Source organism: Centroberyx gerrardi, chromosome 15 (genome assembly GCF_048128805.1).
Source record: "Centroberyx gerrardi isolate f3 chromosome 15, fCenGer3.hap1.cur.20231027, whole genome shotgun sequence".
Lineage (NCBI taxonomy): Eukaryota > Metazoa > Chordata > Actinopteri > Beryciformes > Berycidae > Centroberyx > Centroberyx gerrardi.
Window position 1 is genome coordinate 6,514,811 of NC_136011.1, and position 17,611 is coordinate 6,532,421.

A 17,611-nucleotide genomic window follows, 5' to 3' on the forward strand; every position below is an offset into this window, starting at 1 on the left:
ATACAGATGCAAGAAACAATCAATTAATTGGATAGAATACCTGATGCAGTATAGACACCAACTTACAAACTAAAATAAGTAATTTACTAACAAACACACTCCCAATTGAAGTCATCCGTTGTTTTTTCTGTTGTTAGACATTAATGTTCGCCTTGTTTGCACATAGACAGTTGCCGTAGTTGATGTTGACCTGGTTGCTATGGTTACGGTAACTTACTCGTGAGATGGTAGCTACAAGTTAGCGTAACTTTTTCCTATGTAACGCTAAAGCTTAATGTTCGTTTTAGCTACAATTTTAGTAGATATTGAATTGTTAACACGCTCCCTGTAGATACTGAATTGTTAGCACGCTCCCAGGTTAAGAGTAAAATGACTCATTCCAGGTCAGTTCATTCAGTAGTTGCACTGTAGCTTATCAGTAGTTGAACTGTTTGCTAATGTTAGCTAGGTAGCAGCAAGGGTAGCAGCAGCGTTAGCGAGCTGTTGTCATGAAATGTTTAGTCAAGGCTCAACACAAGGAATAACTAATAACATTTCAGCAGGCAGCCTAAATGCTCACATGCATGTTGCAGGGAAATGACTCCTTGTTGATATCAAGCTTTGGAAAGCTCGGTTCTCTGAATGTGGCTAAACTAACATGAAGTTTCATATTTTCAGACACCATGGGAGAATGATGCCATTGCAAAATGACATGAATACTGGGCTCTGACTGATGAGAATGACCCTGGTCCGTATACACTAAACACCCCAACATGACATCTACCATGTCCTCCCTGGAGGAAGAGGAGATTCCTGCCCTGCAACTGAGCCTCGACTGTGGGAACAATGCAGACAAAGTGCAGAGCCTGAAGCCACAGACGCCCCACGTGCCGCCTGAGGAGGCTGAGCCCAAGGAACTCACTCAATACTCTGCACCAGAGACTCTGTTTCTGAGCAGAACCAAGCTGGAAGATGTTGCAGAAAGTATTTTGAAAAATAGCAGCCTAAAGGTCAGCTTGGACTTCACTGTACACTCACCAACCAAATACCCACTCAGCTGAATATGCTGCCTTGGGCTTCAAACAATATATAACACTTCCATTAGAACATTCAGTCTGTAAATTTGTATTTTAAACCATATTTTGCAATCAGTTATCCATTCTAACTATCTCATTATATTGTCTTAAGAATTTATATCTTGAAGGTAATCAGATATCCAGTCTGCCGGATTCCATGTTCACCAGGTTGCCCAACCTGCTGTGGTTGGACCTCAGAAATAACCAAATTGCTTCCCTTCCTGCAGGAATTGGCTTGCACAGGTAAGCTACTTATGCACTGGCTCTTTGAAATATAGACATATTGTTATTCCGAACCTGTAGGCTACTGCAAGTAACCAGTTTCTGTGTTTCATTTATGAACAGTGTTTAATACTGATGATATCACCTTAAAGTAGGGTTCAGCCATTTTAGTAGCATACGCTCTGAAAAATAAATCCTTGTTAGCTAGAAGAATAAAAAAGGAATACATGTGCAACTTAATATTCAAAGTAAAACTAGTTATTTCTGGTTATTTTTATGAGTTCTTAGGCATTTTTCTTATTTAATTTCTTCCTGTATGCTTACATTTTTCAATTTAGGATCAAATGTGCTCCTTGAAAAACGAAAAACGTTCAGAGCCTTTGTAATCATCCATTAATTTGTGAATCGCTTCATTCAGATCTCTGAAAACATTACTGCTGGAAGGGAATCCTATCTCAGAACTTCCACCACAGCTGGGTGAGTTGAGTTCAGTCACTTCTACCGGTGTGTGAGTTCTCTGCTCTTTGAAACAACACACAGTCTTTGATTCCAGCATCTGTTTCCGAAGCCATCATGGGCAAAATATCTTTAAATCTATGGTACATGCCCTATTCGGAAAACTTTTGCAGAGGATAAGCAGTAGTTAGATGATAGGAAGGCATTTAAGGTAGAATCCTTCAATCCTGTTTCAAACACAAAAAATCCTTTCTGTCTAGCTGTTATTTTGCTCTCTCCTCATCTGTTATTTGATTTATTTTCCTAGCACTTCCCTCTTACATGATCCTGCTAATGGTGGCGATCCAGGAGTGTAACCTTGCTCTACTGTTGCACTCATTGTACGTCAGCTACATGCGGAAAATGCACCACGTCACCATAGTGCTGAGGTGTTCATTTCTCCTCTTTCTAGGAAATGTGATTACCCTCAAAGCCCTGAACCTGAGGAACTGCCCCATCAGTTTCCCTCCGCGGGACATCGTGCACCGGGGGCTCCCGTGCATCCTCCAGCACCTGAGGAGCGCCATGGCCGAGCGGCCGCTCAGCGTCCGGCAGTCCCGTCCAGGTGAATGAAAGGGAGGCCCGTCTCACCTGGAGTCGACTCGCAAAGCGGCGGCAAGGTGTTCAGTATGCGCGCCGCCCTCTGAACGCGTCCCAGCCATCTGCTCTTTTTTAGCGAAAAAAAGGAAGGCTGGCCACAAAAATAGCTCCTTGCCCTGGTTCCGCTTCACTGGTGTGACTTCTGTTCCCTTGGAGACGGCGCGTGCCAGTCGGCTGACTCCCTTTTCTTTTTTTTTCTGTTTTTTCCTTCTTTTTTTTTGTTCCCTGTTCCAAGCTCTGTAATATTTTTAGCCAGATGAAGATGATCGATAACCTGTGGGCTCCTAACGGGGCTCTCTGTCACCCAGCGCTGTCTGCAGCTAATCACTGTGAGAAGCCCGAGACAGCCCTCCACAGGAGAAGCTGCCGCTGCACATTGAGCAAAGCCAAACGCCCCAGTCCACCGATTTATCTCTCCGTCTACAAGGTTATTAACAAAGAGAGGGCCCTTGTCTTCTGGGGCCAAATCTCCCATTGTATTAGACATTGTGTTTTTGCCACTGGGTCGATACGAAGGCATTAATTGGTATCTTTAGTGATGGTCATCCCAGATTTGAATACTGCATTGTCATCAACCATTTAGACCTGTGGTGGCGTGGAATATTTAGCTTTCAGTCTAATCATCCTAGAATTGAATAAGGGTTGGATAACACTTATATTGAGTTACTTATCTGTGTAATATTACTTGTTTAATCCTATAAAAAGTCGCATATACTATTCAACAAGCCAATAGATTTTTAGAATGGAATCTCCAAAATATATTACACCACAGTCGGTGGTGTTAATTTCCAAACCTGCTACCAATACTTAATTATTCTTTACTTTATTAAATTGTTTTATCCTGCAATATCCATCTTACTAAGAGAGCCAATATGATCATTGTTATATGATATGACAGCGATATTATTACTTCAACTCAGTGCTATTGCTTAATTATGCACATTAATATAGTGGAATATAACCTATTTTGCCAATACCACCAGGCAGGAAATTAATACACAACAAAATCATCAGTGGTAATTTAACTGTGAGAGTGTAAACAGCTACACTATGCCAGTGTTTACAATATAGTCCACACCCATCAGAGTTAATTTAACACTGAGATAGTTTTGAACACTCAACACCAGAGCCATATCATGTCTCTGAGTGGATAAGCAACTCTCCAATCATCACTTCTCCAAATAATAGTCACTGAAAAAACACGCTTATTAACACTGGAAAAAGTTAGTCTATATTCTACCAGCAACTCTGACAAGTAACATTTGGATCATCATGGTCATCATTTGGAGGTCCTATTGTAAAAATGAAGTCAGGTGGTAAACCAGCAAATGTGACTGGTGAATGTTTGCTTTTACCAGTGTGGCCTGTAGACACCAAAGGTAGTTTCCCGCGTTGGCTACCTCCATGTCATGCTTGAGGCTGTCGTGGTTGTCTTGTTGGCAGACATGCCTCCGGTGGAGAAGCTCCAGCTGTCGGAGCTGGTGAGGTCCAGTGTGGAGGAGCAGGAGGAGTCGGTGGACGAGGACGAGCTGCAGAGGTTCAGGGAGCTCAAACACAGGATGATCCTGCTGGACCGGGCTGAGCTGGGCTGCGGGCCCCTGACAGCACACTGTGACACGAACCTTCTCCCTGTTCTCACAAGGTAAATATAGAAGAAGTGAAGGATTTTTTGAGGTGAAAATAAAAAATAAAAAAAACAGGTCCAGGCACAACTGTGAGTTGCATTTATAAAATATATTGAATAGGGCACAGAGACATTAAAATGACCTGTTTTCTAATTCAGGTTGTCCTGTTTGAGGGTTTTTTTTGGCCCTGCCCTTGTTTTTTGTGCTTTATATCCAGATGGCAGTAGATATCTATTGGGCATGGATCAGTTTTCACCTGTCCTGATATTTCACAGCTGTGCAAATGAAGGACAATATGGAGGAGGCCTGTTCTTAACATAGTACTTCCGCTATTCACACCTAGAAAAATACACAGAGAACTCCCAATCTTACCATCCTTTTGGCGTACTAAACTGAAAGTGTTATTGGTTCATCTATCCACAGTAGAGGTATATTGTTTGGTTTCAGAAGAGAACTTTAGTGCTGAGGTCTGAAGTTGTGCTGGAGGGCAGAGTATACTGTATAGTGCCTTGGACAGGGATGGCATAAAACTTTTTAATGACATTCTCTGTGGAGGAGACCGAGAGATAAAAATCTCCCAGGCTGTCTCCACTGGGACTCAGAGCTCAGGAGAGCAATAAAAATAAAGCATTTTGTTTCGATTTATTTGTCAGAAAAAAAGAGATTACCAAGGCCAACGTGATTCCCGAGCTCCCTCTGTTTGACATCCAGCGCTGGAAGAGGTCAGAAGAAAGGAGACTGGCTGCCATGAAAGAACTGAAAGAGAAACAAACTGTTCTGGAGCAGAGAAGAAAGTAAGTAACTGCAGCCGTCGCTATGAAGCTTTCAGCTCAGTAGACACCCTTTTGACTGCCCCGCTGCATCCTAATCATTATTTTTGAGTATTTTGGCCCCAGGTAACACCCCAGGTAAGAGAGAATGTTCTTTTACCTTGCAGTTTCAGAAAGCAGGGCTGTATTGTGACTAATTGGCGTTTGCCGAAGTGCCAGACAGTGAGGGATCAATATAGTGTGTCTGCAAAATCCAATGCCCATAAGGGGTATGTAAAGACAGGCAGCACAATCAGCTCTTCCTAACCCCAGTCTCAAACATTACAGGTTAAAAATGGCAAAAATTTTAAAGGCAAAAGTCTATTCTAAGGCAGTGATTATCTGGCTGCCTCTCCTTCCCACTCCTATAGGAACCAGGAGGTTCTGCAGGAATGGCACACGCATGCCAAGATCATGCAGGAGAGGAAAATGTTGGAGTACAAGCAGGAAAAACAAACGAGACAAGAGGTGTGTATGTGTGAGGAAAATCACCTAAATTGCCTCTATGCTATGGTTTGAATTTACTTGGAGTTCGCCTGCTAACCACAAGGGGGCAGTACAGCACCACCTCTGTCACAAAAGGCTCAAAGACAATGACAATCAATGGCAAATTGGCACATAAGATAACACATTCTTCTAAGTTGCTGATAAATGAGTTTTAGCTAGAGTCGATGTCTTTCCATCCTTGATGAGCAGACAGGGAAAAAGACAGATACTCAGTTGCGGTTGGTGCTTTCTGGCGCAGCAACAGATGCCAGTGCTGGTGATGGAGCGCTCTGCATCAAATGTGTAGAATCAGTCAGCAATACATAGCTACTGAAGCCTAACCTCTGCTGGTAAACATGCAGGCATGCACACAGTGTAGAAAACACAGATGCATGATTCTTCAACCAGCAAAATCAATGTAAAAATCCACTGATCTACTCCTTTTGGTAGCACAATAAGGCTGTTACGCTGCAGGTAACCAGCAGCTGTAGGCTGTATAGGACAAGTCAACCCTACACTGTCCTGTATGTTCACGGATTCTGCATTCAAGACAGACCTCATGTCTCTGTTGCAGGATCCAGAAAGGACTCTGTTCGCTGCAGACTCTGAGCTCGGTGGAGCTGACAGCAGTGATCCTCCCCAGAGGTCACAGAGGCAGAGGTCCTACTGGGCCCAGGAGAGTGAGAAGGCCAGGTAAGTATAGAATCAGAAACAGAATTGCTTCATTGGCCGGGGACATTTTTTGGAATTTGTCACGGTGGCATTGCTGCAGACAAACACTGAATGTACAAAATATTGGGGACATGACTCCTGATATTGAGCTGCAGCTCCCTTTTGCACAATCCACATCTCAATTGTCTCAAAGCTTTAAAATGCTTCTGTAACTCGTCTGCTTCTCTGTATCTACATCTCCTCCTTTGTGATTAGAATAGATTCAATAAGGGAAATCAATAAGGGATGATGGGTTTTACCTGTATTCACCTCATCAGTGCACTTCATGAAAAGAGTGAGTGTCCCTAATATCTTGTACATGCAGCATATAGATAACCTCCAAAGTGACAGCACATACTGACCCACATGGGTACAAGCACGACACAGATCTTTGGTCTAGACCCTTCCCAGTACACAACACCCATTTTATATCGGGGTTCCATTCCCACTGGGCCACCAACACTTCAAATGTACGCCCTCACGGTATTGTAAGGCATTTTGGATAAAAGTGTCCACCAAATGGTATACGTTATGTTGTGCTTTGTATATGCAAAACACAATTGTGGCCCACTCAAGTGGAAGGCTAGAGACACCTAGTGGAGAGAGAGAGACTGTACAACCACTGTGGAATGTCAGCAGTTTTCTTTGTTCATTCGGCCTGTGAAAAAACACAGATTAGCACCTTAAGTATGCAGTAAACCAGACTAGATAGTACACCTTTGATATTTCTGTCTTCATTGATAGGATAAATCTTAACTGAGCTGCAAACAAACAGTCACAAGCTTGCATCTCTACCCACTAGTCCACCACCACTCCCATATGGATATGGACTAGCTACATTGAAGGCTATAATATCATTTGACATGACACCAGAAGAGGACAAACCTAAGCAACTCGACTGATATTCGGTCCTAAAGTGTGAAATGTTGACCTTTGACCTGTGTGGGCCTGCAGAGCGGCCCGTGACCGTGAGCTGGAGCAGCGGATCCGTGCCCACGTCCAGAAGATGCAGGAGAGACGCAGGAAGCCCAGGGGCACGGCGGCAGAGGAGACCGCAGCAGCAGAGCAAGACATGGAGGAGGTCTGCTCTACCATGTCATATAACCAGCTGTAATAGTACTGTAATAGACCAAATCTCGTACAAATCCTCAATAATGAGCTGAACTCATGGATGATTGATCTGAGGGGTTTTTTTTGTTTCGTTTTTTGATTGACAGACGAGGAAGTTGCAAGCTGAGCTCCTGGAGAGGAAACGAGGAAGAGATATTGAATATCGTTTCAGTGCCTTCACTGGAGACACCAAGTTTCCCTGATAAGTGAAGCGGTTTTATATGTCCTGCCATTGTAGTATTTGATTCACTCTCAAAACCCATGATGAACAGTGATTCCTTTATGATTGCTCATTGCAATGCTCACAATATCTTAAAAGTAAAGATCCCAAGTCTGTTACAGGACCAGTGAGTGCTTTGAATTTTTCCCCAGAATGGTGCTTAGCTATCTATCTATCTATCTATCTATCTATCTATCTATCTATCTTTCTTTCTTTCTTTCTGTCTTTCTTTCTTTCTTTCTTCACACATGAACTCTATCCATTATACAAAAACTGATCATGTTTACCATTTTCACAAATAAACCTCTTTGTTGTTTAACCTCTATCTTAAATATGTACGGCTAACAAAATCAATAGTATTGTTGCTTATTCATGAAATGATGATTGGATTATCAGATAATGGTATTAATTTACAAGCATAATCTGCTCTGTTTAAACTATAAAAACTAGATTACCATCATACTGTAGTGCTAATCACTGTAGGCCTAAAGCAAGGCTCAAAATGTCTTTATTCCAAAGAAAAAGAAGAAGAAAAAGATAACATTACAATCAGGGATGTAGTGGAGGGTAAACCCACCTAAACTCAGTTTATCCACCATTTATTTTAAGCATAGAGAACCTCCTTTTTAGCCGGACATAAATATTTACAAATTAAATTCATAGTGGAGGCAAACCATAAGAAGTAGTACCAAACTGAAGAAGTTATATCAGGATAGGGCATTTTGAGGAAAAGCATAAATTAATGTTTTTATGATATATTTTAAGATATAAAACATTTAGTTCATATCCGTGGTTGTTTGCCTTCTGACTGGAGATAACACTTTACTCAGATTTGTTATTTACCTATACATCACTGTTACAATTATATACTGGAACTTGCATAGATATGTTGACCGTTTACCAGTGTAGTGGCGTGCTTTTAGGATTAACAAAAACGCTATGAGCTTTTCATAGCGAGATGTTGAGGCTTTCCACATATAAAAGGCCATAATACTGAATGGTATAAAATAATTCAAAGTGAGACAGAGGAAGGGTAGGCCTTATCTTCAGAGATTTTTGCTCCTCTCACACTGTGTGTGTGATGTCAGCGGTGGCAGTACTGTTGTAATTGACTTGGTGGGGGTGATGGCGTCATTTCATGCCCTGGTGTAGCCTCCTGTGCTCCAATAGAGAAGGGGAGAAGGATCTTTGGCCGACGCGACCGTGGCTCCCTTGGCCGGGATCGAGCACCGCCGAGCCGGACACTTCACCCCGGGAAACATGGAGGCTGTGGCCGAGGAGCTGCGGGCCGGCTCTCGGGTACCTGTCACTATCGATCAAATAGTTAACGATACACTGGTGGTGACGCTGACCTATCGAGAAAGGAGCTACACGGGGATATTACTTGATTGCAGCAAAAAGTGAGTGGTATTTCTTTCTATTTTTTCCCTTCCACATTTATGTATGATAATAATTTGCTAGCCTGCTAACCTCAGCTAACGGCTAATCTACCTTTGATGCTAACAAGTCAAAGCTAGCAAGTTAGCAAGCTAGCTAACTGGGCCTCCATACAAAAGACTTAAAGGTAACATTGTAGCTGACAGGGTAGCTATCTTGCTAGCTAACAGGCTAATGGAAAACCGTTCTCAATTTAGGCCATAATGCGTTTTTCAAATGCATTTTGTTATTGTGGGAGAATAATAATGTGTCAAGATAGTGCCCCTGTCTACATACATTTTTCACTGACTTCTCCTGAACAATAGCTAATGTCAGTGGGTTCATCTATAGCTCATTGTTAGCCTAATCAAATTCAGACCAGCTATAACGTATTCAGTAAAGAGTAGGCCTTGGCTGCACACCATTCTGTGTATCAATTATGCTATTGTTCTCATTATTCATCCAGATAGTGTTACATTGTGTACTTGGTCCCTTGAGTGATGTTTCAATTCACATAATTTGAAACACAGTGGCTAATGGAGAAGAACCCCTCAAACCCAGGCACATTTGATCCTTACAAACAATGGAAAATGATAATAAAGACACATCTTTGATTTGATGTTGTACCACTGTAATGCTTTTTCTTCAAATAACCTGGATCCAATAAGATCCAGTGACTACCTTGGGCTCGGTGTTTGACAAAGGGAGCTTTTTCTTGGCAGTAGGCAACAAGGCACCATCATGTTCAAATCAGAAAGCCATAAAAGTACAATATGAGATGTTGTAACAGAATTGATATGCATTATGCCTTATCTGCCCCTCTTGGTGTGTGTCACACCATGAAATCAGTCACATGTACAAGCCTTGTGTTGCTCTTAGTACTGTGCACCTTAAAAGCCACTGGGTTTAGCCTATTTATAGACTTGCAGAATCAGAATCTGACCAGCTTTCCCCCTTAGTATGCTTAGACGGTTTTTCATTTGAGCTCATGCTATCCTGGGAATAACCCTCCCAAATGGGAAAAAGCAGGCCTTGAATAACTTAAAATAGGCCTATATTTCAGGCCTTGTCACTGACAAAATTTGACTGCTTCTTCCTTTTTAGTTCATGGAAATGCATTTCCCGTCATTGTCTCCCACAGGTTTTCATGTCACAATCTAGGCCTATCGTTCAGGCAGATCTCCACATCTAGTTACACTGTACACAGTGTGAAATGGCAACAGAGCATTGAGTCATGGCTGGTCATATGCTACGTCCTTGTACTGTGCCTAGCTAGGACTGTTTGTTCCCCGTCACAAACAGCACTGTTTGTGCTCTGTCAGTCACTGTGAAGGCTAATCATCCGCTGCTTTAAGAGACGCATATGAAAAGGTCTCAGGGAACTAGCCTCACCGTGAGACTATTATTGAGAGGTGTCTGCCAATTACTTCTCTTGGGGAGAAAGATGTGTCCTAATTAATAATCTCAGTACACCTAATCCCAGAGTAGACACGGATGTGAAAACAAACTGAAATCTCCTGGCTCCTTCCCTACATCTCTGAATCCCGAGTGATTCATGGGATTGTTTTTGTTCAGTCAGATGTTGGGGAGGGGGGGCTCCTGGGCATCCTGTAGTCTCTTTGTCTGCTGTCTCTTGACTAAAGCAGCACAGCCATGTTGCTGCTGCCTGCCAGCCACCTTTCAAAGACTCCTTGGAGGCTGAGCCTTCCTTGGACACGTCTGCAGGTCCCACGCCATGAAAAGGAACATGTGAATTCACTCATAAGCAGAGGCAGAGCGCACTCTTGCTCTTTTTTTTTTTTGGCCAGAGGCAGCAGGGTAGACAACAGCCTGCCTGCTGGTGTTGTGTTCCCCAACCCCCACACTTAAAGAATGTTCAGCATACAGGTGACAGAAAGAGCGGTATCAGTAACCAAATGGGCACCAGTTAGAGCAAAACAAAATGGTAAAATAGGTTTCCCCAGTCAGAGCCTGCAGTCAGCCACTTAAGGAATGGTTTTTGAACGGCTTTTACCGCTCTTGTCTCCTTTGGCCTAATTGCAACAGCAGATTTGATTTATGCAGTCCCACTGGCGTTAAGTGATCCAGGAGGGTCAAATACACGGAGGGCATTACAGTAATGTTGTTGTGGAGGGAATTGCTTAACTTAAGAATTTGAGAAATGCATGTCATGTGCAACAACAATGTTTGTGTGGCTTGTTAGCTTGCATGAACTTCACCCTACCGCTCTAACGAAGGACCTGTGAGACACGCACTCATTAATTTCTTCATTGTTGCTTTTTTCTCTCTTAGAACTGGGCTGTTTTGCCTACCAGATGTCACAACAAAATTGGAGGAATGCCCGATATCCAAATCGGCTTGTGAAATCCCTGAAGTTCTGAGTGAGGAGCCAGTTTCCAAATCTCCCAGCCAGGCTTCACACAGACCAAAGGATGAAAACACTCTTCCTGAAAGCAGCATACCTAGTGCACCTCTTCCCTGCCCTGTGCCCACACCAGTGCCAGCTGGACAGACTCCTTACCCTCCTTATTTTGAAGGAGCCCCCTTCCCTCAACCTTTGTGGGTGCGCCACAGCTACAGCCAATGGGTACCTCAGCCCCCACCGCGACCAATCAAGAGGAAGAAGAGGCGGACACGAGAGCCCGGCCGCATGACCATGAGCACTATCCGTTTGCGGCCGCGGCAGGTACTATGTGAAAAGTGCAAGAACACGCTTAACAGTGATGAGGACAGCAAAGATGGCATGAGCAACACCAAGGCCTCTAGAAAAGAGAATGCGCCGCAGAGCGATGACGATGCCAAGGATGCCGCCTCTAAGGAGGCGAGGAAAGAGGATGAGGTTGCAACCAAGGACACTAAGAGACGGGAAAACAGCACTGGCTTTGACTGCAAGCGCCTCAGGAAGGACAAGAGGGGGGAGCCTGAGGGGGAGAAGTTCCCTGGAGGTGATGTGATCCCTCACAGTCCTGTCATAAAAATCTCCTACAGCACTCCGCAGGGCAAGGGGGAGGTCATGAAGATCCCCTCACGAGTCCACGGCTCGGTCAAGCCATTCTGTCCCAAACAGCTGGTGCAGAATGGCTTGGAAGAAAATGGCAAGATGCCCTCTGATCCCACCAAGGAGCAACGCCACATCCTAGATGCCACAAGGTCAGGCCTCACCGTGTCCATTCCCAAACTCAAACTGACCAGGCCTTTCACCACTGTGGGTCAGGACTTGCCATCCCCAAAGATCCGCTTGAGGCCACCTGAGAGGGAGGGCGAGGAGAGTGTGGTGGAGTATGAGGCAGAGCTCGTAGGAGGCACCAGGAGACGAAGCCCCAGGGTGCCTGGTCCCTGTCTCCCCCACTCTGAAGACTCAGGGGAGGGCAAGAACTCTCTGGAGCTGTGGTCAGGGAGTTCAGGGGAGGAGGCCGAACGGGGCCACAGCGACCTCACCCTGCTCATCAACTTCCGCAAGCGCAAAGCGGATTCTTCTAGCCTATCGGTGTGCAGCAGCGATAGTCTAGATGAATCCAAGTCCTTCAGCTCTGATGGCACCTCGCCAGAGCTGTGCGACCTGGCGCCCGGCGAGGACATCTCCGTAACCTCATCTTCCGTTCCCTCGCGGGACGACTGCAAGACAGTGCCACCGCTTACGGTGCGACTGCACACGCGCAGCATGACCAAGTGTGTAACGGAAGAGGGTCACGCTGTGGCGGTGGGCGACATCGTGTGGGGGAAGATCCACGGCTTCCCCTGGTGGCCGGCGCGCGTCCTCAGCATCAGCGGCAGCCGCAAACAGGAGACGGCCAGCTGTGAGGCCCAGTGGCCCGAGGCGAAGGTGGCGTGGTTCGGCTCGCCCACCACCTCGCAGCTCTCCGTTGCCAAACTGTCGCCCTTCAGAGAGCTCTTCAGGTCCCGCTTCAATCGCAAGAAGAAAGGGATGTACCGGAGAGCCATCCTGGAGGCGGCCAAGGCCGTGGGCCACGTGGGCCCTGAGATTACCTCGCTGCTCTCCCACTGCGAAACGTAGGTCAGTCCACCACAGTCAGACCTCCAGGGTGGTTTTGCCATACCCACCATTATAGTTGTTTTAATCTGGCACTGTGCTTTGGAAGACCTTAAGTTGGGTTGGACAGGCGTAGTTTTGGAAAAAATATCTGATTTTACTGCATGTTCATGGTAAATTTGGAGGGAATGTGAGATAATTGAAGATGATTATGCACCAGGATGCTTATCTTTACAACTACCTTTTGTCCTAACTTTATATTTAACAGCCTTGTGGGCTCTGCTACATTTATGTCATAAACACTTACTGCAACATAACTCTGTGGCGCTTTCCTTTTAAGGCGAAAAGCGCTGTGAATTCAAAAGGGCAAAACAAGCTTATTAAAATCGGCTATAATGAATAGAAGAGCCGGGCTGCTGACTCCATTAACAACAATAGCTTGTTAAGGGCCACTCAGCAAAATTCAGAAACAGACTCCCAACCAACACATAAACAATAATACTAGAGCATAATAAAAGCAATAGCCAGTTATCAGTCGAATGAGTTTTCAGTCATGTCTTAAAACACTCAACGGTGTCATACTACGGCAGATTTGTAGGCTATGCCAAGCTTGTTCCCCTGGTTTCCCAGTGTGTTGACCCTTGGTAGCCGAGCAGCAGGCCCTTAACACACACTCAAAGGTTAAATATTGTCTCTGAGTGATATGAGGGACAGACAGGCGGCTCCCACCCTCCTTGTTTACTCTGTTATGGGGCTCAATAGCCAAGCAGAGGTAGGCAGTGAACTCAAGTAGTTCAGAATCTACACAGTAAGGGATTAAGATGTGCCTATATTTGGTGCTTTTTCCAGAGATCATAAAGGAAACATTTTTTTTTTCCTGCTCTGTCAGCTGCACAGAGGTTTCAACAGGCAGCGAAGTAGCTGACATGCACATTGTCGCTCAATTGTACCCTCCGAAACCGCCAAGTTTAATTCACAGCGCTCCATAATCTTCAGATGAGTAACAAGACTTGTTAAGAATCACATCGCTCCCAGTGCTGAATCGTCTACACTCACAGTTATAAAATCTCTACATGGGAAATATGACCTGCTCTGTTTGCTCATTCTCTTTACTTTGTGTTTTCTCTTCTCCCTCCCTCTCTCTCTCTCTCTCTCTCTATCCCCCCTCTCTCTGTGTAGAGGCTGAGGATTGAAGAGAGGTCTCCAAGGTTTTTCTGAACTCTCAGACTCTGTCATCAAGACCCAGGAGGGAGTACGTGCGGTTGCCACGGCTACTATTTATATGCCGCTATTTTTTTTTTTTTTTTTTTTTTTTCTGGAGGCTGGAGGAAAATGGCCGCCAAGGTGGAGTGTTATTGAGACTGGATAAGGGAGCAAAAAAAGGCCAGGCATCTCATGGCCTACTCTGAACTAAACTATTCCTCCTTTTTTTTTATTTTCTAGATTTAACCATTTCAATAGAGCCGAGTAACGACACTACAAGAACCCGAATGTATTTATTATCTGTAATGGTTTATTATTATCCATTGAGTCCACCTTTATACCACAATCCTGCAAAACCTCCCAATCTGCTGCTGTCATTATTACGGTCCTCACTGCCGACTTGGTTACTGCAAGGTCCGACTCGTCCAATCAGAGGAACCCGGTGGCGTCTGTTTTGGTCCCCAGTGCCATCTTCTACGGCAACCCTCCACCCCCCCACCCCCCCACCTCTAGCGGAAGGACCCGAGACGTTTTACCGTGGTTTAAAAAGTCTTAGTGTGAATCCCTTTTTACTTTCCGGATCTGAAAATGTGAAATGGCTCCATCCAGAGACAGTAGTGACTGTTCCAGCTCTTCTAGCGATCACACAGTGTTCCATCCTTGTAGCCTTCTGCGTCACTAGTTGGATATGTGGATGTATTTATACTGAGCTCTATCCTCTTCAAAATCATGTTGTGTCTCTCTTCCATTTCATTTTTTTTTTTTTTTTTTTTTTTAAACGTAGAGGACCCTTTAGAAGTGTGACGTGTGTCGGCGAAAGATCCCACCCCATCCACCCCCCCACCCCCCGTTTTTCCTGAGATTCATTTCTACATCACTTTAATTATTTAATGCGTCACGTTTAAGAAAAAGCACTTTATCTGTACCTTGGTGGCCTGCTGTAAGCTCACTGTCCGAAACACTAGCACGAGATACAGCCCTGATAGGCAGCAGGGGAGTTCAAAAGTCTTCGTGGTTTGACTATCCATGGCCTTGGAGATAAAATCTTTTTTTATTTTATCGTATGATTCGGGGACACCAGATACCGGACACCTGTTGCGGCTGGTTGTGTACACTGTATTCTCGCATTTGACTTGGGTGTGTTTCTCTCTCTCTCTCTCTCTCTCTCTCTGTCTCTCAGCTTACCTACCACACACTACAAAAAATCCACATTTAATGTTTCCACTGGAGAAAAATGGGACAACAAATGTGTCAAAGCCCCCTATGCATCATCAGTTAAAGCTTTACGAGTAACTTTGGGAAAAAAAAAAGAAAAAAAAATGCTGTAAGAATACTGTGAATTCAACTGCTGAGTGTGCAGAGGAAAAAGGGTTCGGGGGAGCAAGCTCGCTACTAGTTGGAGCCTGCAGTTATTGAGTCATCCGGCAAAGCAGACTGCAGAGCTGGCCTTTAGTGACCTTTGGGTTGAAAGCAGCACTGTCGGAACAGGGGAGGGGGGGTGGCAGCGAAGGCAGAGACCACGGCTAGTCTAGCACAGCCCATAGCCTAGCCTCTATTAAAAACTGCAGATTGCACACAGTCATGCTCAGCCAGCCAGCCCGTCTCCTTTCTGGCCGTCTGGAACGCTTTGTTCTGATCGAGGCTGTCGTCAGTCGCATGAAAACTGGCTCATTGATTGTCAACGAGAGAGGTGTGTTCGGGGGAGCAGGTAATGCACTCCTCCCATTTTGATAATCAGTGGTTTGACCGTGTCTGCCGTCGAGCCCAGCTAGTTTCCAGGCAGCCTTACTCCAGGACGAGTGGGAAAGGAGAGTCTCCCCCACCCACTCCACTGCCCCCCCTACCCTCTAAATGTATGATTGAGAGGGAAACGGTCGTCAGGATATTCCCGTGTATGAGCAACATGGCTATCTACTGTTGCCCACGTTGGTCAATGTTATTGGCTACTTTTTTGTTTTGTTTTTTACGTGTACTGTACATAAAATAAAATATACAAGCAATATCCGTGCTGTTGTCGTTTGGTCACTCTGTTACGCCCGCTCGGAAAGAAATGGTTTCGCTTATCTGCGGTAGTTTCCTTCATAAGTTTTCCGTAAACATGTGGCCAAAAGACCCAGGAGGCAGAGATGGAAGACATCTTTTAATATATCATCATGATTGAATAAAAGGTGCCGAGGGGCAAAAATAAGGTGCAAAGTGGAGGAAAAAAGCTAAAAAGGAGCAGATACAGTTTGCCATCTTTAGTTCTATTCAATCATGCTGATGTACAAAAAGAGAAGTTTTTTTTCATCTCATCCTCTGGTTCCTGAAATGTGTGTGGGAAATGATGAATTTAATAGCATTTTTTGTACGCCTCGGCAAAACCACCCATTTACTATTACTTTTCTTATTGCCATCCAGTGGTTAGGAATGACAAGGTTATTACTGTATTCGTCATCCTCTAGTCTTCTTTTGTGATATGCGTTTGACCTCTGAAAAACATAATTTCCAGTTTGTTCCCTTTTACTCCTTTTTGCCAGAAATGGCAGAAATAGTCTTATCGGTGTTCAGTCTTCAGGCTTGCATATTTAATCTTTAGAAGCTCTGCGCCTAAAGTTGTGTCTAGACATGGCCCCTGGGTCTGTTTCAGGTTGTAACTCAATGGCTTGTCCTCTACTTTCTCTTTGGTCACATGTTCGCTGTCCTTCTATTACACATGCTCAGGTTTAGTAATAACTTGATTATAGGGGTGTAACGTGCTTTTTCTTCCTTCTTTCAGTCCTTATTTGACATGCCATAATAACCTAAACCAGTTGGCGAAGGGTTTTATCAGACATGACCTACAGTGCTGTAAGTACGTAGATCTTTGAAAAGTTTCGGTGGAAATGGAACCCCTAACCCCGCCCATGTTAGTGCCATACTGAGCTGAGCCACAAATTAAACTGGAATGGCCCAAAAAATCCTATCTGCTCTTCAATTTACCATGCGCTGTCCTTACACCGCTCCTATCTGCCCCCCCACCCATCCTCCAAGCTCTCATTTAGCACTGGCCATGTCACGAGTGTTGATTTGTAGCCTGTGTGTCATAAATAGGAGTGGGTTAGTGTGTGTGCATTGCATAACTTGTATGTACACCTCAGTGCTTGGCCCAGTGAAGGTCAGATGACCCTCGTGTCTCTTCATATCTCCTGATCAGATCGTTTTACTATAGAGGCTCAGCTGTAGATTTCCCCCCTCCCCCATGCCTGCTCTCATTTCATACCTCTGACCCGGCCTTGTCTACTGCCAGACATTTCATAACTCTCCAGTCTGTTTCCTTTGGACCAGAGCTGCTCCAAATAGAATGAACTGATGACCAGGGATGGGCCAATCCAGGGTGTGTCGTATTAAAAAGTAAATTCTGCCTTTCACAAGATGGATACTCTACTCTTTTATGCTAATGTTCAGTATTTTTAAACGTGCATTAAGTAAGACTTTTACTGCCCCATAGAACAAAATGACCATAATATATCTATGGGGGGTAGATAGGGTTGTTGATCAATATCAATGACTCAATTACTTGACCAGGCAATGAGATTTCTGGCTTTGGCTGAATCCCAATGTCCAGACTTGCAGACTTTAAGGTGCACTCCTGCTAAGTCCACAAGGGCTTAGGGCTGTTTCACTGCAAAATCAGCAAGGGCTTTAGG

At 44.5% G+C, this 17,611-nt stretch overlaps 2 protein-coding genes across 3 annotated transcripts; both read left to right on the top strand.

The window, feature by feature from the left end:
- The first annotated feature begins 752 nt into the window (after positions 1–752).
- Positions 753–7,316, top strand: LOC139931342 (leucine-rich repeat-containing protein 27-like). The gene is made up of 10 exons (XM_071924821.2): positions 753–989; positions 1,168–1,298; positions 1,696–1,754; positions 2,185–2,337; positions 3,816–4,014; positions 4,651–4,791; positions 5,178–5,274; positions 5,867–5,985; positions 6,958–7,084; positions 7,221–7,316. The coding sequence occupies exons 1-10, from the start codon at positions 753–755 to the stop codon at positions 7,314–7,316; spliced, it is 1,359 nt and encodes a 452-aa protein (XP_071780922.2).
- A 1,182-nt stretch (positions 7,317–8,498) lies between these two features.
- pwwp2b (PWWP domain containing 2B) lies at positions 8,499–15,947 on the top strand. Of its 2 annotated transcripts, none has more exons than XM_071924803.2 (3): positions 8,499–8,733; positions 11,042–12,764; positions 13,920–15,947. In XM_071924803.2, exons 1-2 carry the CDS (start codon positions 8,594–8,596, stop codon positions 12,762–12,764), a joined length of 1,863 nt encoding a protein of 620 aa, XP_071780904.1. In that variant the 5' UTR covers positions 8,499–8,593; the 3' UTR covers positions 13,920–15,947. The 2 variants fall into 2 exon arrangements, with proteins under 2 accessions (XP_071780904.1, XP_071780903.1); XM_071924802.2 differs by having other exon boundaries at positions 8,505–8,733; positions 11,042–12,760.
- The last annotated feature ends 1,664 nt before the right edge of the window (positions 15,948–17,611 follow it).

Bases quoted from the DNA above. Each gene is read 5' to 3' on its own strand.
- pwwp2b (XM_071924802.2), top strand. From the start codon at position 8,594: ATGGAGGCTGTGGCCGAGGAGCTGCGGGCCGGCTCTCGGGTACCTGTC. The intron at 8,734-11,041 runs GTGAGTGGTATT...TTTCTCTCTTAG, and splicing joins TTACTTGATTGCAGCAAAAA to AACTGGGCTGTTTTGCCTAC.
- LOC139931342 (XM_071924821.2), top strand. From the start codon at position 753: ATGACATCTACCATGTCCTCCCTGGAGGAAGAGGAGATTCCTGCCCTG. The intron at 5,986-6,957 runs GTAAGTATAGAA...GTGGGCCTGCAG, and splicing joins CAGGAGAGTGAGAAGGCCAG to AGCGGCCCGTGACCGTGAGC. The intron at 7,085-7,220 runs GTCTGCTCTACC...TTTGATTGACAG, and splicing joins CAGAGCAAGACATGGAGGAG to ACGAGGAAGTTGCAAGCTGA.